The 24,308-nt window shown below is 40.4% G+C and overlaps 1 protein-coding gene across 3 annotated transcripts in view; it reads right to left on the bottom strand.

Moving 5' to 3' along the window:
• The window catches only part of ARHGEF26 (Rho guanine nucleotide exchange factor 26), a 135,390-nt gene that overhangs the window by 64,311 nt on the left and 46,771 nt on the right, over window positions 1-24,308 (bottom strand). For all 3 annotated transcript variants that reach the window (XM_057739896.1, XM_057739895.1, XM_057739897.1), the window contains exon 7: window positions 283-435. In XM_057739896.1, coding sequence (XP_057595879.1) covers window positions 283-435 — 153 coding nt within the window. The remainder of the gene's footprint in view (window positions 1-282; window positions 436-24,308) is intronic.

The raw sequence follows: 24,308 nt of genomic DNA, 5'->3' as shown, positions 1-24,308 counted from the left end.
CCTCCTTCCGTGTCTGGCAGCAACAAAAAAAATAAGGAAACAAGGAAAACAACAACAAATTATAATTTCATAATTGCTTTAGAGACAAAACTCTCCACAAAGTGGATTTTTCTAATCAAACACCCTCACCCTTAAAACAATCCTCTTAAAAATTTCTCCTTGGGAAACAGATCGTCAGGAGGCATTTCTGAATATAATTGAAGCGATCAATTAATTTCAATCAACGTGACCTAATTAAAACAAGCTTAGATAATTAAAACTGTAACATTCAATATTGCTTACAACAATTTCTGTAGTGTCCGCTGTTGGTAGACTTCATTTGTGCAGTATTTCACATACGGGTCAAATGTGGATGCTGTGTGTTTTTCCACAATGTCACTTATGTCATCTATGAAGATATTATTCTGATGTCTTGCTTCCAACTCTGTAAAGAATCTGAAAAAAAAGAAAAGGAAAGCATTTACACTTTCTTCTATATAGTTTAATACACAACAGAGCATCCTCATGTAATGCTATTATACAGGGTTTGAAAATATCAACAGTACATGGTACAAAAAAATACAAGAAAAAAACTATAAAAGTTTAAATTTAAATCTATCATATTAACATCTTTTATTATTTCATATGGTTGGCCTAAAACATTGATAATCCAGGGCATTTCTGTGCTTTCAGATATATTTTAGAATGTACAGATTTCACTATTTTTCAAGAATTCCCTAGATACTGGGGCGGGGGGGGGGGGCAGGATTCATGCTTACATACTTTATTATATTGAAAAGCATATAAGCAAAACACCTAAATAAGTGCCTAAAAAATAAGTCTGAAACAAACCCAATTATATGTATTCTTTCTCTCAAAATAAAAATAATATCATTTAAATCCAATGCAAACAGGATACTGCGTGTAGTTTCTTACTCAGATGGTGTTAATAAATTTAAAGGATTCAAGTCAAAAACAAAGGCAATGCAAAGAAACACAAAGCAGGTTCATTCCGTGATTTGATATCCTGAGAGAAATGACTGTCAATTTCTTCTGGAGGGTCTTAATGCAAATGTCGTAAATGACCAATTTACCCCATCATGTACAAAAGAAAGATTTTAACATGGCTAGATTATGTGAAGCAAGTATGTATCCCTAAAACCTAAATTCCAAATAAATTGCATATTACTTATGATAAAAATAAATAAATAAATAAATAAATCCAATACATGACATTTAAGTGACTTTATAAATGATTTAGATTTTGATTTAGAGTTTCCAGTGTGTCTGTGTTGTGTGCACTCGCACACACGTTTATTGTGTCTAGTTCCGTTAAAATTAAATTTCAGATAAACAATGAATAATTTTTTAATACAACTATGTGCCAAATACTGCATGGGACTTTTCTTGCATGTCTTGTATATTCTCTGGAAACCTGAGATTGCATCCAATTTTAACAGAGCCTCTAACTCAGATATTTGAAACAGAGTGTTCTTGCTCAAAATGTGGTCCCACAGACTAGCAGCACTGGTATCATCTAAGAGCTTCTGAGAAATACAGTATCTCACCACCCACCTCCCCAAATCCGAACCTGCATTTTATCTGAACGCACACTAAAAACTGAGAACTTCCCTAGAGCACACTTACTAACCAAGTACAGAGCGGCAGGAAAATATATCAGAAATAACTATCACACAAGGACGAAAGCATTTTCTAAAAACGTGTGATGAAGGTGAAATCAACAGTAATGTCTAATGCTGGCTTCTGGAAGAGTAATACAAGGGAAAGTTAGTTTTCCATAGACCCTTTAGCATTCAGCATGCCACTGCTCCTTACCACTTTGCTGGGTGGACTCCATAACACAAAATTTAAGGCAGACAGTGAATCAGACAACAGAAATTTATTTTATTTTAATTTATCTTATTTTATTGGCCACACCGCATGATTTGGGGGATCTTAGTTCCCTGAACAGGGATTGAACCCGGGCCCCCTGCAGTGGAAGCATGCAGTCCTAACCACTGGACTGCAAGGGAGAAATTTATGAGATGATTAATAGTAAATACAGGCTAACATTTTCTCACATTTACGTCTCCGTTCTTTTCAAAGAAAATCCTGGCACTCAGAAATAAAACAACTAAGACATTAAGAAGTCTTATTTTTACAAATTTACATGTACATTAAACTCATTTTACTATAAACTGTATTAGGCTTATCATCATCTGTTCAATTTTTGAAAGTCTTCATAAGAGCTTAAAAGACAAAGAAATACATTTTAACTTCCTAGAAGAATAAACTTACTTGTATTCTGGGAAAGGACCTACATTTTTATTACCTTTAAAAAGGACTTAGGGAAAATAATCAATATAGTTCCCGCCCACATGACCTTGTCATCCAAACCCCTTTGTTTAAAACAACAAAAGGAGCAACTGAAAGCACACTTTGCTGGACTATTTGGCTTTCCTCTCAATGGGATCAGGGTTAATATCCACAGGTCCTGGACAGCAGGTCAGAAAAACACATCCATGTTTCAAAACTCAGTCAGCCAGCGCAAGAATAAAGATGCAGACGTAGAGAATGGACTCGAGCACACAGGGTGGAGGGTGAAGGGGAAGCCGGGACAAAGTGAGAGAGCAGCATAGACACAGATACACTACCAAATGTAAAATAGATAGCTAGTGGGAAGCTGCTGCATAACACATGGAGATCAACTCGATGATGGGTGATGACTTAGAGGGCTGGGATAGGGAAGGTGGGAAGGAGTCACAGGAGGGAGGGGATATGGGGATACATGTATAAATACAGCTGATTCACTCTGCTCTACAGCAAAAACTGGCACATCAGTGTAAAGCAATTATATTCCAATAAAGAGCTTAAAATTAATAAAATAAAATGCAAGAAAAAAAAAAACAGTCAGCGACTGCATGTCATTTTGTCATGGCAAGTTTATTAACATTCAAATAAAAAATCAAACCCTCTCCAAAAGTTTTATAATTTCCAAAACATCCAACTCCAAACCCTATACAAACAAAAACCATGTTTCTTAAAGAATACTTTCTATCTAGACTGGTCCCTGACTTCAAGAAGTTTATGATTTATTAAGAAGGTAAGAATGATAAACATAAATGATATAGGAAGACAACATGCTTGTATACAACTAACTACATGTTGGAATATATATCATAAGGGTGTTGGTGGCAGTATCTTTTCTAAAATTACATCAACTATATATTTTTCTTTCTGGTAAAATATACATTACATAAATTTTGCCATTTTAACCATTTTCAATGGCTTTAATTACTTTCACAATATTGTGCAACCATTATCACTATTTCCAAAATACTTTCCACACCCCAAACAGAAATGCTGTACCCATTAAACAATAATTCCCCATTTTCCCCTCTCTCCAGCCCCCAATAACCTCTAATCTACTTTCTATCTCTATGAATCTGCCTATTCTAGATATTTTGTACACCTGGAATCATACCATATGTATACTTTTTGTCTGGCTCATTTCACTTAGTATATAATGTTTCCTAGGTTCATCCGTGTTAAAGGATGTATCAGAACCTTTTCCTCTTTATGGCTGAATACTATTTCACTGTAGGCACACACTATGATTGGTTTATCCATTCATCTCCTGACGACCTTGGGTTGTCTCCCCCTTTTGGTTACTGTGAGTAATGCTGCTGTGAACATTTCCATATGAGTGTGTTTGAGTTGCTGTTTTCAGATCTTTGGGACATATATCTACAGGTGGATTTTCAACCTCGCTGACTCTGCCACGAATAGTGTAAATCAAGAAATGAGAGTAAAATACCCAGAACCAATACAGAATAAGCTGAGTTAGATGATGCCAAGGAGAGATTATTCCACTAAATGAAGGCTGAGTAAGAAATGATCCTTTCCCTCCTGACACTCAGAGTTGAACAGCCCACGGGAGGCATGGAGCCAATTAACTGCAATACAAGACCAACAGCAGAGACACACAGTGAAAAGTGCAGGGCAGGGTGACTGGCAGCGTGAGGTGAGGAAAGGTGTGAGGGGTCCTCAGTGATGAAAATGGCCATACGGGGAGCAGGGGCGCAGAGCACTGCAGGCAGGGACACGACGTGGGCACAGGCAGGACTCTCGTCCAGAAAACCGTGGGGTTCCGTGAGGCGAGGTGTCGGCCCCAGGAGGAACAGGTGCAGAGGATGAGGGCTGGAAAAACAAGCGGGTCAGAGCTGGACTGCAAAGTCTGTCTACTGAGGAGCTGGGGCTTAATCTACGCACAAGGAGAACCTGCTGGAGACGTTGAAACCAATGAACCATCCAATCAGACAGAGATGATCGAGACAGAAGTGGGGAGGGACAGACCACAAGCAGGCCACTGAGATGCCAATCTGGGCAAGTGACAATAAAGCCTGGCAGTGGGAAGTCAAAAAGGGAGGACACATTAGGGTAACAATTTGGAAGGGAAGTTAATAGAATGGAGAAACTCATTAGATGGAAAAGTCAAGGAAGACACTGCAGTTTCTAATTCAAAGTTCCTCGCTGGGCATCAAGGTGGGTGATGAAGCCATTCATGAAGACAGAGATTTAGGAGGAAGGGGAAAAGCAAGAAAAAAGCAGTTTAACTTTCCCTGAAAATATGTATCTGTGAGAATTCAGAGCCACAGGAATTCTAGGTAGTATATAATCAGGAGTAGTTCACGTTTGCTGGTTTTCATACAAATGCAAAATATTTGTAATTTCTTTCAGCCTCGTGTCGTTTAAGAAAATGTTCAAAGAAAATGGAAAAAATAAGAAACCATTCATAAGGTCATTATCATCTAAATCTAAGAAATAAATATCTTAGAGGCAAAGATCTCTTCCAGTTTCTTGTCTTCAGCTAACTGTTACAGTCTGAAGGAATGCAACTATGTGACCAAAAACAACAGTAACTTGGCTTTTTCCAAAGAAAAGGAAAATTCATTTATCACTATAGAAGGTTTGCCAAAGTACAAGATTAAAAACAAAGTTCTAATGAAATATCTGTTTATGCTACTTATTTTAATATAAACGAAGCCATCCATCTTTTATTTTGACATTAGCATAATTAAGACATAATTCAAAGCTTTCTATGTTAAATTATCTATTGGTTATATTTGGCAAATTTGCATCGTTTACTAAGTGAGCTGAGCTACAAACAGGCCAAGAAAGTATTACTAAAGAATGAGGTATTATTTCAATAACCAAGAAAGCTGGAGATCCAAATGAAATCTGAAGCAAAAATAAAAGCATTCTGGTTCCCTAGATGAAAGCTGAATGAGTCCATGAAGCAATTTGGCTTACTTGAAGGACAACTTTTTAATGGAAATCTATTTCAGCCCAACGAATTTTTTTTTTTTCTGGCCCAATAACTTCATTATTTCCTTTGTGTAGCATTACCAAAATCATCGTGTTTTACAACCAGTTATGTTACACAACCTTTCTTTTTTTTTTTTCCTACCAAAATTCGAATGTCATTGCTAACGTCTAGATTTTGAGAAACCTCTGATGGGCCAGGAAAGGCTTCCTTAGAAGCACTGGCCCTTACCCAGAGGCCCAGGGTAGCCCTGTTCAACTGCTGACTCACCATCACCAGCATCCGGTGGCTCTGAATTCTCACAGATGGGACTGCCAGCCATGTGACATCTCCAAAGGAAAAGTAAACTTCTTGCCTCCTGCTTCTTCTCCCTCCACCTCATCACACTTCACAAGAGTGCTGCAAATGACTGCAGCATGCCCAGGTGAGCTTCTTGGCTAGGCAGAGAAAGGTCAGACCACCAAGAAACACCAGGGTAGCCTCCCAGGAGGTGGGGACTTCGAGACGAGAACTACACGGCCATGTCTGAGGAGCTTGCTCGAGGCCTGTAACCTCTCCTCTAATATTTCCTAGGACTGGGCGTTCTTTAGTGGCTTTTTGTGGTTGCTTTACCGCGTGATGGTCTTAAACGTGGCACTGCATTTTCAGAGAAAAAAGTCAAAAGGGAGGTAGCCGCTTCTGACACACTCACCTTTTATGAGCATCACTTTCTCCCTGCTGTAGTAGGCAGAAAAGACCCACACATGTGAGGATAAATGTCCCCATACCATCACCAACAGCCTTCTTAAAATTCAACCGGTAATGTCACTGGCATGTCAGGGACAAGCGTTCCTGAGAGCTCTTGAACACAGTACAGTAAATCCACCCATCGATAGAGTAGATTAAAATTTAATGCAGACAACAAATCTGGTTTCATCAGTCAGCCCACAAAATCCCACATGTCTAGCACAGGATGACCTGCTTCAGCGGACGTCAAGGAGCAAACAATTGACAACCACGGCCACCGTTCGCTGCGCCTGCGGCGAGCCCAGTGCCTCCCATGCACCGCCTCCTCTACTTTAATCCTCAAGCTGACTTTATGAGACGGCCAATAAACCCATATGAAAACCAAGGCTAAGAGAACTTATGTCAAAGCTCGAAGCAACTAAGCCTCAGTTTGAACCCAGAGCCAGAGCCTTTCTGAGTCCAGGGCCTGTGCTTGAACTACTACACCTACTGCCTCTGCTCACAGGTGCCCACTGCTGTTACTACTGGCCTGCCCTCCATCTAGACACCTAGCAAGAAGGCTGACAAATGGAACTGAAGAAGAAGTATATTACTTCCCAAAAAGACCAACTGTTTACCTATCTCAGCAAATAATTTACACACATCAACACAGTAAAGACTTCTACAGTAGATTTATCCTGTGGCACGATGTGCAAGACAGCAGAAGAGCTGATGGCCTCCCTAGGCCCTAGGTGCAGCCTCCAGGAGGATGGCAGCCAGCGATGCGTTCTGATCCGGTCTACACAGCAAGAGCAAATACTGTTTTACGGGTACCAGGTGAAGCCCTCTGGGAGTCATTCATCTTAGCCCTCCCTGCTCCCTGCTGCCCTTCCCTTTGCCCCACTCATTCTTTAAGTCTCAGATGAAAGTGTGCCTCCTCCAGGAAGCCCTCCTTGACCCTTCTGGGCTGGGTTAGGCACGCTTATTTTATATCTCAATAAACCTCTATGCTTTCCCTTTGGTGTACCTACTATGATCGTAATTAACTATATTATGATTTTGTTTACCTTTGTCTCTCTCAGCAAGGGCTAGAGGACAGAGGTCATGTCTGTTTTGTTCAACACTATGCTGGGGACCTGGCCATGGGACCTGGAATAATAAAAGACAGTCCAATATTTGATGGGTGAATAAATCTAATCTGGGTCTTAAACAAATTAATTTATGAAGATGGAACCTGAAGAATTCTGAAAACCGTGAAGAATTTGAAGAATTTTGTCTGTTGCTATTTTCCAAGAATGTAACACCTACAAAGAAGTCAGGCTCTACCTTGCTTTACTCACTGGTAAATCAAGTCAGTATATACTTACTGACCACAAACGGAGCTCCCAGAGCTATTCTAGGCACAGTGAAGGTCACCAATGAAGACATGAACTCCCAGCACAAGATTTTACAATCCGGTCAAGTAGGGTCACTAAAGTGAGACCCAGTTCAGCCCAAGTTTCTTCAATGCCAGCTGTACTTGCTGAAAACCCTGCCAGACCGGCCCCTCCCCCACCTGATTTAGGGAGGATTCCAGGCAGCTAAGAAGCTCAGCACTGAGCGCTTTAGCTGGAGAAGCAGAGAAAGCAGGGCTCTGGTTATAATCAGCGCTGTCCTGTGCCTTTCTTGGAATGGCATCCTTTCAAGGTACTTTTCCTTCATTAATATCCATCTGCCTAAAGCAAACTCAGATCACTCCCAGATACCTTCCTCGCTTGAATGAGCTGTCAGTCTAAGTGGCTGCAGTATCCTGCCAGAGAGGGTCACAGTCACTTATGCTGGAGACATGTAACATACCAGGCAGGTTTCACGTGTCTAAATTGCTATTATATAATAAAATATCTTCACTAAACAAAGAAATATTCCAGATAAGTGGCAGCAAACTATGTGCTGCTGGAAATACTTTCCTAACAGAGTAACAACAGAACATTCTGTACTCTACCAAAATGAATTTCTATTCTGCTGTGGATAAGTGAGATTTGGGGCTTATCTGTTTGGGTTTGTTGGTGGGGGCAGAGGGGGCTGTTGTTGATTTGGGGGGTTTATTTATTTATTTATTTTGGTGGTCATGTTGACACTAAAGCATCGATTTCTTTTAATACATTAGATCAGGGAAGCAAACGCATGGCAAGAATACCACTACTAACCCACGGCAGGCATTACTACCTGATTACGGTGTTTTGCTACATGCAGAATCTGCACTCCAGGCAGCCATCATCAATCAATCAAAATCAATGATGAGCAAGATGAAGCTCATCTCTGAACCCTTTCCCGGACTCACACTGATAGGAAATCTGTTAATTCCACAGAAATACAGGGCTGTTGCTTCTCAGTGAGAATACCCTATATCCTGATCTGGTAAAGGTCTCACAGGGTTTCCTCCCCAGCAGAATATACATCTTCTCCCATTCCATTTTAGCGTTTTCTGAAATTTCTCTCTGGGTTGATAATAAAGGGATAAGGACTGTATTAAAAGTGGGAATGTGAGAAGAAACGTTCTCAACAAAAAAATGTTCTGGTAGCCCTCACTGCCATCCTGAGAGCTACTGTTTGATCCTTACAATCTCTAGGATGGTTTTTTGTTAAAAGACTCTTATCCCATCAAAACCTTTGAAATCAACCTGGACACATGACAGAAGGGACTGAAGTGAAGAGATAAACAAAGGGTTTTCTTACCCTTAATACCACACAACACAGAGCCTGCTAGGTTTAAATCCAGGTCTCCACAGATGCCTTCAGTTCAGGGCACCCAGCAGATCCCAAAGAGGAAAGGTGGAGCTGGGGGCTGGGGAAGGGAGGGGCAAGGAGAGAACACAAAACCAAGCGCCCCTGACACTCCCCTGCATCAGCTCCCATTTGCTTAGTCCTTCCTCTCACTGATCACATACATGCCAGAGGGAACAGACACAGGACCATACAAACATATAAAAACAGTATTTTTAAAGTCCCTGAAATTTTAATATCATTAGACCAAGTTTCTGCTTAAAATATACTTCAGAATTTATCATATGAATCTGCTTCACAGAAGCTGGAGGAAAAGGGTCTTGTTCCCATGGTAACCTTCTGCATACTTGATTCTTTTGTTTCAGCCCTACTCACGCATTAATTCACATTTTAATTTCTCTCAGAAATGAAGATAATACTCCAATGAATGACAGGAAGCATCAAAATGTCCTGAGAAGAGAAGAAAGCTTGTGTATGCATGGAGCTGGGATGCCCTGGGTTATTATGGACACTTTGCAGTTTTTAACTATGTTTTTTTTAAAATTTGAGCACAACTATATATTTACATCTAAAAGAAAATCCCCCCTCCGCAGTTTTATATATGACCATGAAGACCGAGACCAAGTATGCCTGGTTCATCACTGGATTTCCAGGACCTAATAAAGAGTGAGGACTCAATAAAGCTGCTGACTGACTCAATACTAGGTACCTATTATTCCTCCCTGCCCCACTGTGAAAGTGCCGTCTTCCAAGGAGAGAACAGCACGTAATATGAAACAAGTATCTGCCAGGCATGAGTTAATAACTTCAGGCATGAGATAAATTAGCAGGTCCTCACCCGCGGGGGTGGGCTGGGGTGAGGCAGCGCTGAATGGCCCTGCTGGTTGGCAAGTGTGGCAGATGGGTGTTTACGCTCCTGAAACAGCATCCACGACACAGGCTTGGAACCTCAAGAAGAGTTTTGCTAATCCACTGCCTGGCCAAAATTCTCTGAAAACTCCAAACCTAGAAAAGATTGATGACTTTCTGAGGAACTGTTTCCTTTTATTAGATGACAGTTACATAACCAATTCTGTGACCCTTTCCCCTTGGCTGGCTGGAAGGGTGCTGCTGTGTTCAACCCTCACTCGCAGCAGCTCTAGCAGGAGAGCCTGCTGGGCACGCCGGCTCCCTTCGCCCTTGCCTTGTTTCCTGGGTCCCACTCAAACAGCTGCACTGTGCACATGTCATTTACTGCAAGTTGCCTTCAGCCTTTGGTGGATGCAGCTGGCAGATAAATGATCAATTATAAACCAAACAAATCAGGAAAATGTGGATTCTTGGTTGCCGCTTGGAAACAGCACGGAGAAAGAATTTATAAGAACACTGGAACAAAGTCACGTAAAACAATAACGTCTTTTCATGCTGAAGCCCCCCTTCCTATTGTGAATCGGTCATTCTGGAATAAAATCAGCACAGAGAAGGATATGTTTGCCTTCAGGCAGTATTCCCAGATCCTTTTTAGGTAGCGCCCTTGGAATTTCAAGTCAGAATTCAATCCACAAGAAGAATAACGTTTAAAATAAGCCCGAAATCTCTGCACCTTGGTTTTTCTTTGTTAAATATGCCCCCAAAAGTTGTCTTCCTAAAAGGAAGAAATGCTTTCTATGGCTCCCATCAGTTTCATTAAAAAGAAAAAGGAACCAGGACACAGAATTTTGAAAAACTCTAGAGGTCAGTTTCCTAAAGCCATAATATCCTAAGAAAAAGAATGCTTGTCTGGAGGAGGGAAACAGAATTCCATGACTTTGCTGACATTTTTTCAAACCTGCTCCGGTGTATCAGCAGCTGGCTCCACTCTGCCCCTTCTCACACAAGCCTCTCCTTCACCTTTCATCAAGGATTTTAAAAATACTTTCTTTTTAGATGGTTATTAGCACTGCCTAGCAAAGTAGCCAAAGAATAGGATCTATGGGGTAAACAAGTTCTTATCCTGGTTTTAAGTGGATTTGGGGTAATGATAAATTTGTTTCTTCATTTATTAAAATGAAAGGAACTTAGTAGAGAAGACTGGATCAACCAACAGCCCTGCTACAGTCAGGAATCAGCTCAAGAAAGACCACTGGCAACACAGGGAAGCCGGAAACATTCCAGGAAGAGGGGAACAGATCCTACAGGCCCATGGTAGGGGAGCATGAAAGCATGAAAAGAGAGCACATGCAATTATTAAACCTCCAAATCACTTCCTCAATACCAAAGACCAGGTTTTCCGCTTTCTCTTTTTCTCAACCTTTATGCTTTCCTCCAACATTAGCTATGTGTGATCTCTTATCTCATTAGTAAACTCTATTAGATAACAATACCTTTAAGTAAACACACTTCCAGCTAAAGTCCATTTTGCCCTGTACCTACTATAACAAGGCTATCATGTACCATTACATCACACCTCTGGAAGATGAATGCAGGGTATTGCTTAAGAGTACAGGCTCTGAAATGCAAATCAAAACTACAACGAGGTATCACCTCACACCTGTTAGAATGGGCATCATCAGAAAATCTACAAACAGTAAATGCTGGAGAGGGTGTGGAGAAAAGGGAACCCTCTTGCACAGTTGGTGGGAATGTAAATTGATACAGCCACTATGGAGAACAGTATGGAGGTTCCTTGAAAAACTAAAAATAGAGTTACCATATGACCCAGCAATCCCACTACTGGGCATATACCCAGAGAACACCATAATTCAAAAAGACACATGCAGCCCAGTGTTCACTGCAGCACTATTTACAACAGCCAGGACATGGAAGCAACCTAAACGTCCATCAACAGATGAATGGATAAAGAAGATGTGGTACATATATACAATGGAATATTACCCAGCTGTAAAAAGGAATGAAATTGGGACATTTGTAAGACATGGATGGACCTAGAGATTGTCATACAGAGTGAAGTGAGTCAGAAAGAGAAAAACAAATATCGTATGTTAACATACATATGCGGAATATAGAAAAATGGTACAAATCAGCCAGTTTGCAAGGCAGAAATAGAGACACAGATATAGAGAACAAACATATGGACACCAAGTGGGGAAAGCGGGGTGGGGCCGGGGGGGGATTGGGGGGGAGTGAATTGGGAGATTGGGATTGCCATATATACATTACTAACAAGAAAAAAAAATCAAATTCTACACTTTAAAAATATGCAGTTTATGTATGTCTACTGTATCTCAACAAAAGTTCTTAAAAAAAAAAAAAAAAGAGTGCCCAGATGGCCTGGATTCAAATCCCGACCCCCTCTTTCGCCAGACATGTAACCTTAGGCTACTTAATGTCTCCATGTGGTATTTCCTCACTTGTAAAGTGGGAATAATAATGGTATGACCTCATGTGGCTCTCATGATGACTGAATGAATTAAAACCTAAGTGGTTAGAACCTGGTCTGGCATGTGGTGCGTGCTCGTTAACACTGTTACTTCAAGTGCAATAAAATGCCTTTCCCTCCTACGTGAATTTACACCATTCACATGTCTTGTAAATAAAGACAGTAGGCTTTCTTGCTTTTCCAGTCCACACTGGTGAAGGACAGCAAGTCTAGCTCCTATATTTCCAGCAAGTGAGTCTGGGTGGACAGGTGTAATACCATCCCACCATACACCAAATCATTCAAAGTCACAGGTATGCACTTCCTCAACCTAAAAACTGTAACAGGCACTCACCAGTGAAAAAATTGGAGGAGATTCTAGCTCAGTCTTTCATAGGGTCTATATGTTGGTACCTCCTCGGTGAGGGGGAAAGCAACAGACTAGAGCAAACTGAAAACACGTTGCCGAGAAATAGTGGAACATTTCTTTACATATAAACACTGTTCTTAGTTTTGGCCTCCTACTCATTGTAAGGAAGAAGTCATGTCAATCAAGAGGCTTTAAGTCAGGCAAGGCCCAGACGCACCTGGCAAAAACACAAAGGGCACCGTGTTTATTTTTAGAGTCTCCCAAGGTAGGCTACGTAATGTTCCCCCCAAAATGTCCACGTCCTGTGAATATGCTATCTTCCATGGTCAAAGGGACCCTGCAGCTGTGATGAAAGATCCTGAGATTGGGAAGGCATCCTGGACTATCTAGGCAGGTTCAATGTCATCACAAGGGTCAGAGGCAGTAAGATCAGAATCAGAGAGAAGATAGAAGGATGGAAGCAGAAATCAGAGAGGAAAGAAGGCACGATGCAGTTGGCCTTGAAGAAGCAAGAAATGGTCAAAAGCCAAGGGATGCAGGTGACCTCTGGGAGCTAGAAAAGGCCAGTAACAAATTCCCCCCTAAAGCCTCCAGAAGGAATCAGCCCTGGTGACACCTTGACATTAGCCCAGTGAAACTGACTTCAGCCTGCTGACTTTCACAATTACAAGAGAAAAAATTTGTGCTGCTTTAAACCACTAAGTCTGGAGTAGTTTGTTACAGCAGCAACAGGAAACTAATACATCCCCTTAATATTTTAAACCTCTCTCTCTTCTACTAACCTCCTGTTCCCTCCCCAGTATCCAACATCCAGTGTCTGTATGCAGATGCCTTAATTACTTATGGGCCTGACTTTAGAGCTTGATCAATTCTAGAAAGCTGGAGGTTCCAGACCCAGCTCTCTCGCCTACTCATTCAATCAGTGACTATTTACTCAACAGCTACTATGTACCAGACTCTACTGGAGGCACAGATAATACAAAGCCCAGGGCAATTACAACCAAAATCCCTGCCTTCCAAGCACTTGTAATCTAGGTCCTAGGGAGGTGAACCCCTCCTTGTTCAATTCCTTTGGGGCCCTGCTAGAAGCCAGCACAAACAGTTATTAGCACCACAGACAAGAAACAGAACAAAACACTTTCTCTTTTAAGTCCTCCAAGAGACACTCTAAAATGGCAAGAGATTTTCACATTAGGTTACCATTAGGAAGGAGAGGCGGGTGAGGGGCAGGCGTGGTATATACCAGGAAAGATGGGAACTAGCAAGTTATACCTAGGCAATGTGGTGATGGACTTATCCATGCTAGACTTTCAAAGGGGTCCAAGACACAAAGACGCTTAAGAACCACTGGCTTTCAATCAAAACAGTTTCAATAAAGCTAAATTTCTAATTATCTGAGAATTTAATTGTATCTTACTAAATTTAAAAACAGTCTTCTAATCATAAGTTTGCTTTCTGTGTCCCCTGAGTCTGTTTCTGTTTTGTAAATAAGTTGATTCATATTACTTTTTTAGATTGTTTAGAAAACAAACTTACAGTTGCCAAAGGGGAAAGGGGAGGGGGAGGGATGGATGAGGAGTATGGGATTAAGAGATACACACCACTATACAGAAAATAAATAAACAAGGATATACTGTGTAGCACAGGAAACTATATTCGATATCTTGCAATAACCTATAACGGAAAAGAATCTGAAGCTGTACACCTGGAAAAAGAAAGTCCGCTCACAATTCTAGAGTTCAATGTCCATCACACTGATCTTACATCCTATCCCAGTCCTTTGTCTTTCCCTTCATTATCATGAAGGTCACCTCCTTATGAAGAGGTCTGATTCCTTCCAACTCTGTGCAACATGACTTTTGCCCATTTCATCTCATAGACATTACTCCCTCAAAAGTCTCAAATGGAGTGTGACACTATTACTAGTTATAGCTTGCTTTTTAACCTAAATAGATAATTGTAAATGTTTTAGAAGAAAATAATTTTTACTGAAACCATGATAATTTTAAAACTTGCATTTTACTTTAATTCACACTTTAATGATAATATATTAAAATTTTGTATACTTTGAATATAATGACATTTTTACTTTATAACTGTTTAGATTAACATGATCCAATAGAAATATAATGTGTCACACATGTAAGTCATGTAAGTAATTCAAACTAGAAAAATGGTACTGATGAACCTAGGGCAGGGCAGGAATAAGGATGCAGATGTAGAGAACAGACTTGAGGACATGGAAGGGTGGGGGGCAGCTGGGACGTAGTGAGTGAGAGAGTAGCATTGACATATACACACTACCAAATAAAATAGATAGCTAGTGGGAAGCTGCTGCATAACACAGGGAGATCAACTCAATGACGGGTGATGACCTAGAGGGGTGGGATAGGGAGGGTGGGAGGGAGGCTTAAGAGGGAGGGGATATGGGGATAATACGTATACATATAGCTGATTCACTTTGTTGTACAGCAGACACTTACACAATGCTGTAAAGCAATTATACTCCTATAAAGATGAAAAAAGTTAAAAACAAGAACAAAAAACAGGTGAAGTTAATTCTAATAATATACTTTATCTACCAATACATTAAAAATATTACCATTTCAAAATATAATTAATATAAAATTATTAATAAGATATTTTACATTTTTTTCAAATTAACTCTTGGAGTCAACGTATATTTTACACTTACAGTCCATCTCAATTTGGACAAACCACATTTCAAGTGCTCAATAGTCACATATGGCTAGTGGCTACCACAGGACAATATATCTTGAGATCACTGAAGTCAACAGAAAAAAAAATGTGAAAATCTTTATTATAAGAACTTAATTCATGTTTTTGCTGAGATGAAGGCAAGGAAATAAAATTTTGTGAAATAAATGTATAATGATTAAAAAAAGAAAAGAACCACTGGCTTTGTATAATGAAAAACCTAATACAGAAAGACAAAAAAAAACAGAGAAACTACTGGAGGATAAAATCATAAACATAGCCAGGCCTAGGCTGGGAGGAACTCGGACTGCCACATTAAGTAGTTTCATTCTTTCCTTAAGTAACAGAGAACCACTGAGGTTTCTTCTATTTTAGGAAAGTAACCTAGAGGTATCAGGGTGAAGGACAGGATGTAGGCTGAAGGTTGAACTGAGGTGCAAAGAAGAAGGCAAAGATGGCCAACCACATGTCTACACACAGAATCCACTTAAAAGAAGAGGCTGGCTGTTCCTCAAAATGTTAAACGCAGAGTTACCATGTGACCCAGCAATCCCACTCCTAGGTGTATACCCAAGAGAAATGGAAACGTATGTTCACACAAAAAACCTGTGCACAAATGTTCATAGCAGCATAAAATATAACAGCAAAAAGAAGAAACAGCCCAATGTCCATTCGCTAATGAATGGATACATAATATGATATATCCATACAATGGAATACTATTCAGCAATAAAAAGAAAGACTCACATGTTTTACAACATGGATGAACCTTGAAAATATTATACTAGATGAAAAAAGCTAGTCATAAAAGATCACATATTATATGATTCCATTAATACGCAATGTCGAGAATAGCTAACTCCACAGAAACAGAAAGTGGACTGGTAGAGATAGCTGGTGGGAAGCTGTTGTATAACCGAGGGTAATCAACTTGATGATGGGTGATGACTTAGAGGGCTGGGATAGGGAGGGTGAAAGCCAGTCGAGGGAAGGAGGGGATACGGGGATATATGTATAAATACAGCTGATTCATTTTGCTGTACAGCAAAAACTGGCACAACAGTGTAAAGCAATTACATTCCAATAAAGAGCTTAAAAAGAAAAAAAAAGTGGACTGGTGGTTGCCTAGAGCTGGTGAGGTCTGGGGGAAAATGAATAAGCTCTCATGGGTGCAGTGTCTCTTTTTGAGGAGATGAAAATGTAAAACTGTGGTGATGTTTGCTCAATCTGTGAACACATTAAAAACCACCAAATTATACCACTTAAATGGGTTATTTGCATGGTATGTGAATCATTCTCTCAATAAAGCTCTTTTAATAAAAAGGACAGCAGCTGGAAAATGGACGGAAGGGGAGCGAGTGGATATCCACGCACTCTGTTCTTGTATAGAGCTCCCTCTAGTCCTACTTTCCCAGAGAGCAGATTCTGTGTGTGTTTCATCTCTTTTCAAGTGACTCTTATGAAAAGTCCCAAGACTTAAACAATAAACGAGAGCTGTTCTGGTTCAGGCCGGGTCAGAGGCCCAGAATCCAGTTGTTTGGACTGACACCCAACGTGGCCGACCCTACAGTGCCTTCAGGGAATTCCGGGCCCCCCAGGAACGCAATCTGAAACCACTCAATGGATCCAAAGGGCGGAGAGATGTGGGAATGTGAAGCATCTCTGTAGGGTCAGCAGGAGGGAATCCAGCCAGAATCTCTCTAGTCACACCAGAGAGACAGCGTGTCCACACCAAAGCAGCTCTGTCCCACTGCTCACGCCTTCAATCCAAGCGACAACTGCCAGCCTGTTGCCTCCTCACCATACAGACTCCCTCGTAAGGGTGAGTAATGGGTTCACTTATAGAGAGCTTTCTTAAGAAAGGTTTGTTTTTACATCCTCCCATAAGGCTTTCAAAGAGCACCAATGATGCAACTGAGTCCAAAAGAGTCAAAATGATCCAAAAATCTTACCCTGCATTTGACCACAATCAAGAGGCTGGCAGCCTTTAACTTTCTTTACTAATGGTGCATTTAGAATTACAAAATACATTATCTACTCCCTCAAAGAAATTTCTATAGCATATGTACTTCTTAAGTCTACATTTCCTGCTGCCAGTCAGTAACCTATAAACTATGAGCAGTTACATTTCACCAATGTGTGTGTTCTTCTTATACATGCACCCCTTCCTTCGCTTATTTCTCTGCCAAAACTCTGGTCCCCAAACACACATCTTCTGCAATGGTATTTTGCTCTCCATGGTATTCCCCACCTCTTTTTTTTTTTCCTTGCATCAATCTACTTTTAAAGAACTTCCCCAAACCCTTTCTAAAAACTCTGGCCCCATCACCCCCTTACTCTGAACTATCAACGAGACCCAGCTGTCCAAACCAAATCTCTAACGTCTGGCCTCTAACCACACAATTGCCTCTAAGAAAAGCCCTCAGATGCAGTCCTCTCTTGGTTCCTTCCTAACCAGCCCTCTGAGCCACTTTATAAAGCCAGCCTACTACCTGCAGAAGGACATCACTGCAGAAGCGTCTTTCACTGCTTGTTAAGAATGCTGACACTAGATCACTGCAACTATGTCATTTGCCAGGATGTATAGTGGCTGGATTGTAGAGCAGTGACACCACTTGTAGTTTGCAGGGAGTTTATCATTCTCTAATGTTCCTTTTTTTTCCTTCTTTCTTTTTTTAATCAATATCTTCACAGTTGTGGTGGAAATGACTGTCAAAAGCTAACCTGGACTTATCGCCAAGATACACATACATTTGCCTTTGGTCACTTCACCAGAGAGTAACTCCCAACCATCTTCGCTTTTTGTCAGAGAAGCAGAGCAGGCTCCCAGATAGTTGCAGGAACTTGAGAAAGACTTAAACTGCCTACTCATGGTTTACTCGAGGGAGAGCTGCACGGTGATCCCTTCATAAGGTGATGGTCTCTAGCTTAAAAGGAATGCGAGTGGCTACCCCTCTGGGAGAGAAGGGATGTGCTACCGGAGCTGCAAGACCCCGGTCCGGCCAAGGCATGTGACTGTTCAAACTGTCAGCAGCTTCTCTCGTTTCTCTAGAAACCGAAAATGCCTGGGCACCTGTGCTAACAAGGCCAGCGTGAATCTGAACTACAGAACTGTTATCTGCTATTATACCTGATAGCTTAACTAGGCTTTGTATAGTGCTTTATAGTTTCCAAGTGGTTTTATATATCTTTCTATTAAACAGTAATACTTTTTCCAAGGGCTGTCCTTAGCTTTAAGCTATGTAAAATAAATCCCCACTGCTCCTTTCTAAAATAAAATGAAACAAAACATACAGTAAAATACTTTCTTTTTTGGGGGGGCAAACAGAAAAATCCTAATTCACCGATAGTGAATTACTCCATGAGAAGGGGTTTCTGAAACAAAAGATCATTTGTAGGTTTTATTATTATGAATCAGTGATATATTAAATAAATCAGAGGCAGTCAGCTTTATAAAAAAAAAAGAATATCTCTAGGAACTTTGAAAGAATTCAAGACCTTTGAAAAATATAATTTTATTAAGGTTTGCTTTTCTTTTATAAATCTTCAGGTTTCCGTATATTAATTCCTTACATATTTTTTTTTTTTTTTTTTTTGCTTTTTAAGGTTGGCTTGAAGATAAACAAGAGAAAAAGAAGAGGGAAGGATTTCATTTCCTTGGCAAGCTGATGAACATATGATGTTCTAGGTAAAAAGAGTCACCACCATGCCTGCTCTCTTTCTCCAAGTCTAAATGACCTATAGATAAGCAGCTTTCACATTCTCAGCTCTATGTGCAGGCCGCAGGCCAAGTCAGACATGAACTGTTTGACTAAAGTGCAGCTGCAGGTGTGGGGCAGAGGTCAAAAATCTAAGCATGACCTTTTACAGAGCCCTTTAAAACAAGATGAAAGGGATGCCGTCACTATTCCTTAGACTTTCAAAACCTGCACTTCACCCTCTACTCTATGACACAGGGTGGTAAATTCAATTTTTGAAAAAATAAACTCTTGAAGCATTATAAGGAGACCCTTCACTGGTAAAATCCTGATCTGCATGCTGAGGGCACTTCCACTATATCTAAGATCTCCAGAGATTCAGCATAACAATAGTCTCCATCATCATTTTTCTTTGCTGTGCTTATAGAAGGTGTGTTTCTCTTATCGAGCTATTTCCTAATTTTAAGCACGTCTCAGTTTTCAGTAGTTGCCTTACCTCCTTGCCAGAGTAATACCTGGAAGCCAACTCAAGTTTCTTAATTTTTTTAACGAGGAAAAAAAAAAGTGTGTATATGTATATATTTTCTTTTTTTTTTTAAAGGGCACTGTTTTTACTCCCACGTTAATTCCGTAAAAAATGCAAACCGACCTGATCCTTCAGTTGCTCTCTTATCAAAAATTTGACAATGCAGTATTATTTAACTGAGTATCCATCTAATTTTAACAGAGGGGAAAAAAGTAAGCATGTGTTACTGAAAATTATACAACTGCATTTTGTATTTTCTTAATGCCTCAAATTACATAGTATCATAGACAAAGGTATATTTGAAAGTCTTTATGCTTAATTTCCCTAAGTCCTGGTGAAAGCATTCACCCTGACATTCAATACATTAAAACATTCTCCCTTTCTCCCCTCCAATACTGCTAAATTGACAGAGAGGAGCTCTGAGGAACTTCAAGTGTGTAACCTTGTGCATGGGCGCAAGGTTCATTGATTTTATCAGGCTAATTCAGAACAAATGATCAAACCAACAAAATGAGTACCAGAGGTCTCAAATGGGTGGCTGACAGGTTGAAACTGCTCTACATATGCATATTTTTAAAAATCTGAATTATCTCCCAACACTTAAAAATCAAGAGACTGCACCCCACACAGCCAGCTTTCCCACTTATCTTGACATATCAGATCTCAACACTGAGCTCACAGCCCCACAAGCGCCACAGTGCCTGGGGATGCACTCACACCCCCGTGTGCAGCGACACCTACCACTCAGAACCACCTCATACCCATCCTGCCTTACTCAGCGATGTGATCTGGCTGCCAAGACAGAGATCTGAATTTCCCCCGCTCCAGAGAGGGCTCCAGAGTCAGATGTGGGTCTGAATTCTGGCTCATCCCTTAATATCTGAGTACTTCTTAACTTGAGTGGAATTTACTTAAACTCTGTGCTTCTCATCCGTTAAGAAAGATCCATCCCCTGCATAGATCATGGCAAGGATTAAATAACACAAAGTACAGAAAGGACTTAGCACAGTACCTGGCACGTGGGGCTGAATAAATGGTGACAGGCATTGCCATTATCATCATCAAATGACAACGCATCCAAGGGATGCTTGAGAAGATGCTGATTTCCACTCAAGTCAAAAGGTTTCTGAAATCACTATTTCCACCCCCCTTAAACGTATGTATTATTTAGAAGCAATCTAAGTTATCAGGGACTCGTTAAACTTTTGCTTCCATGTATTAGGATCATGCAAGCCCAGACTCCGAGTATGTGGGAAAAAGAAAAACCTACGTAACCTCTGGTTTTAATTCCTAAGGAAAGTAACACATTGTTCATCAGAAATACTTCTATGCATGAATCAATCTGTCCTCTACCCCTGAGAAGTTTCTCATATTAATATAAAAAGAAAGAATACAAGCTTTTATCAGCCTGCAAAATGTTATTTAAACTGTGGGCAAGAATTAATTGCTGCAATTAGCATCAAATTTTAACAAATGTATGGTGGTAGAATGTTTGTCTTTCATTATAAAGGCTTTGGAGTTTGCAAATTGCAATAACTGATATTTCTGTAAGAACTGTAATTAATTGGGAACTTTTAAAGTTCAATTACAGAAGGAATAAAGGAAGAAAAATTATACCCAGCCATCACTTCATAATCTTAATGCAATCTCTGAGTTGAAATCAGTAGATAAGTCTTTTCAGCTTATATTTGTAAGCTGAGCCATAAGAAACTAGATGAGAAGTTAGGTCCAATTATTTATAGCATTCTGGCAAAAGTCCATAATGAATTTTTAGGCAGGCTGGGGGAGGCGGGAAAAAGAATCCATGGCAACCTTACTAATAAATTCTCTTGCAATGGCATATTTAGATATTAATAGCACCTTGCTGAACACACCATATTCTGATGATAAGAAAACTGTGCTATAAAGCCTCAGGTTTTTCTCAAATGTTGATTTTGGCTACTGCATATTGAAAATTGGTATAAACAAGGGCTCCTTATAAACATTTTACTTCAAAGTCCATAATAGTAAAGCACAGCCCAGCCCTTACACAACAATGTGAAGTAAAAACAGGCATCTTATTTAGGCAATAGATGTTTTTATTAATACCTTTTGCAAATCAAATCACTACAAAGAGCCAAGAAAAGCCCTGGATGGTTCATTTTGTAAAAAGAAAGGCAAACTGGGGGTGGAAATGCTCCCTCTTAGACTGTATCTGTGCTATATGTCTGAATCTTAAGCCAACCTGTTATTATTTTATTTTTTATTATTATTTTTTATTTTATTATTTTACTGAAGTACAGTGGATGTACAGTATTATATGTTACAGGTGTACAATATAGTGATTGGCAATTTTTAGAAGTTATATTCCTTTTATAGTTATTATAAAATATTGGCTATATTCCCTGTGTTGTACAATATATCCTTGTACCTTATTTATTTTATACCTAATCGTTTGTACCCCTTAACCCCCTACCCCTACACTGTCCCTCCTCTCTTCCCTCTCCCCACTGGTAACCACTAGTTTGTTCTCTATATCTGTGAGTCTGCTTATTTTTTGTTATATTTACTAGTTTGTTGTATTTTATTTTATTTTTTATAAATTTATTTATTTACTTATTGGCTGCATTGGGTCTTCATTGCTGCACACGGGCTTTCTCTAGTTGCAGCAAGAGGGGACTACTCTTCATGTGCTGTGCAGGCTCCTCATTGCGGTGGCTTCTCTTGTGAAGTATGGGCTCTAGGCACGTGGGCTTCAGTAGTTGTGGCACATGGGCTCAACAGTGGCACAAGGGCTTAGCTGCTCCATGGCATGTGGGATCCTCCTGGAGCAGGGATCGAACCCATGTCCCCTGCATTGGCAGGCGGATTCTTAACCACTGCGCCACCAGGGAAGTTCTTTATTTTTTTATTTTTATTGGGGTACAGTTGTTTTACAATGTTGTGCCAACCTGTGTTCAAACAAAACCTGTACTTCCTGCATTCAGAAAACAAGTGAACCAGGAAGAAGCATCCAAGTCCACTGCCACAGCGAAAGTCCATTAGCAGCATTATCGCCATGTAGAGCTCAGTGTCCTCCCTTTCTTTTCTCCATTTGGAAGTGATGCCAATTACTCTGATAATCCTCTGTAGGCACAAAAGCCACGTGGAGACTAGGGGGCTCTGAAGGTGCATCCTTGATTACTCGGTGAAGCGCAACTTCATCTACAGCTTCCTGTGCAGAACTTTGCATCTCACAGACACAGTACAAAATTTGGATCCTCAACAGGATTCCACAAGAGACTAATGTCATTCTTAAGATATGTTGATTTTTTTCCTTTATAAATATAGAAAGGAAAAAAAACAAAACCATTTGGCTTCTAGAGCACACCATCCTCCTGGGTTTCCTTCTGCCCCACTGACTGCTTCATCTTGGTCTCATTTGCCAGCTCCTCCCCCATCTTCCCAATCTCTTAGAGCTGGAAGGTCCCAGGCTTGGTGCTCAGTGCTCTCTCCTCTATCTCCATTCTTTCTCCAGTAACCTCATCCAGTATCATTGCTTTAAATTCCATCTATTTATGGCAACCACTCCCACATATGTCTCCACCCTTCAAACTGCCCCAACCCAGACTCACATATCAAACTGCCTATTCAACAGTGCCTCTGACGGCTCACAGCCATCTCCAAAGGTACAGGGCATGTGGGACAAAGAACCACTTCAGAACTCAATACTCTGTTAAAGGCAAAACTACGGAGACAGTAAAAACATCAGTAGGTGCTAGGGGCCTGGGGAGATGGAAGGATAGATAGGCCACAGAGGATTTTTAAGGCAGTGAAAACCATTCTGGTATATTACTGTAATGGTAGATACACGTCATCACACATTTGACAAAACCCATAGACTGTACAACACCAAAAGTGAACCCTAACATAAGCCAGGACTTTGGGTGATAATGATGTCAATGTAGGGTCATAGCTGTAAAAAATGGGCCACTCTGGTGGGGATGTTACTAACGAAGGAGGCTGTGCTTGTGGGAGGTCAGAGGGGTATATGAGAAATCTCTGTACTTTCCACTCAATTTTGCTCTAACCCAAAACTGTTCTAAAAAATAAAGTGTATTAAAAAAAATACAACTCTACAGTGAATGAACAAAATGAAGAGGAACACCTAAAAGCTTATCACTCCATTTCTGTTCCTCTGTACCATGATTTTACAGCATCTCAGCTGAAAAGATATGTAACACTTTCTCTAAAAGATCTCCAGAAGAAAGGTCCTAGGCATCCTTCAGTAATGGTGACATCAGTCACTAGTATATACGACCTTACATCAAATGGAGTCCATAGGCACCCTGAGTCTGTTCGTGAGGTTAAAATTTAAGACAAGCTTCATGAGAACTTTAACAAGACACTGATCTCTCAGCTCCCTTGACCACTGGTGTTTCCCACAAGCCTTTCCTGGCTCCTCGAGAAAAAGCTGATCAGTGGGAAAGACATGGCCTCTCTACTCTAGTACCAGAACCAGACTCCAGACCACACTTTCATAGAGCAGGAAACAAAATGAGTAAGAGTCACAGCTTCGTGCCACATCTGAACACTCAACCTGTCCCTCCCTCTCCTTTTCCTCTTCTCCAAGCAGCCGTCCAAAACTAAGAGGAGTGAGTTTTCAACTTAGTTCTTGAAGAGGAAAAAGAAATTAATCATCCCAACTTGTATCTGCAGAAGTAGCCACCGATTAGGTATTAGCTGATACTTAAGAATCATCCTCACAGATAACTGACATCACCACACAGTTTATCTTTCACATTGGGGCACCTCTTGAGTAAGAAAGCAGTACTCAATAACCACACCCAATAACTGAAATTATACTGGACAAACAAGCATGTACAGTTATCCTAATAATTTAGAGAGTACTTCCTAGGAGCTGTTCT

Source organism: Hippopotamus amphibius, chromosome 6, assembly GCF_030028045.1.
Source record: "Hippopotamus amphibius kiboko isolate mHipAmp2 chromosome 6, mHipAmp2.hap2, whole genome shotgun sequence".
In the NCBI taxonomy this organism is placed as follows: Eukaryota; Metazoa; Chordata; class Mammalia; order Artiodactyla; family Hippopotamidae; genus Hippopotamus; species Hippopotamus amphibius.
Note: the sequence above shows the minus strand (reverse complement) of the source record. Positions and strands in the feature narration are given on the sequence as shown.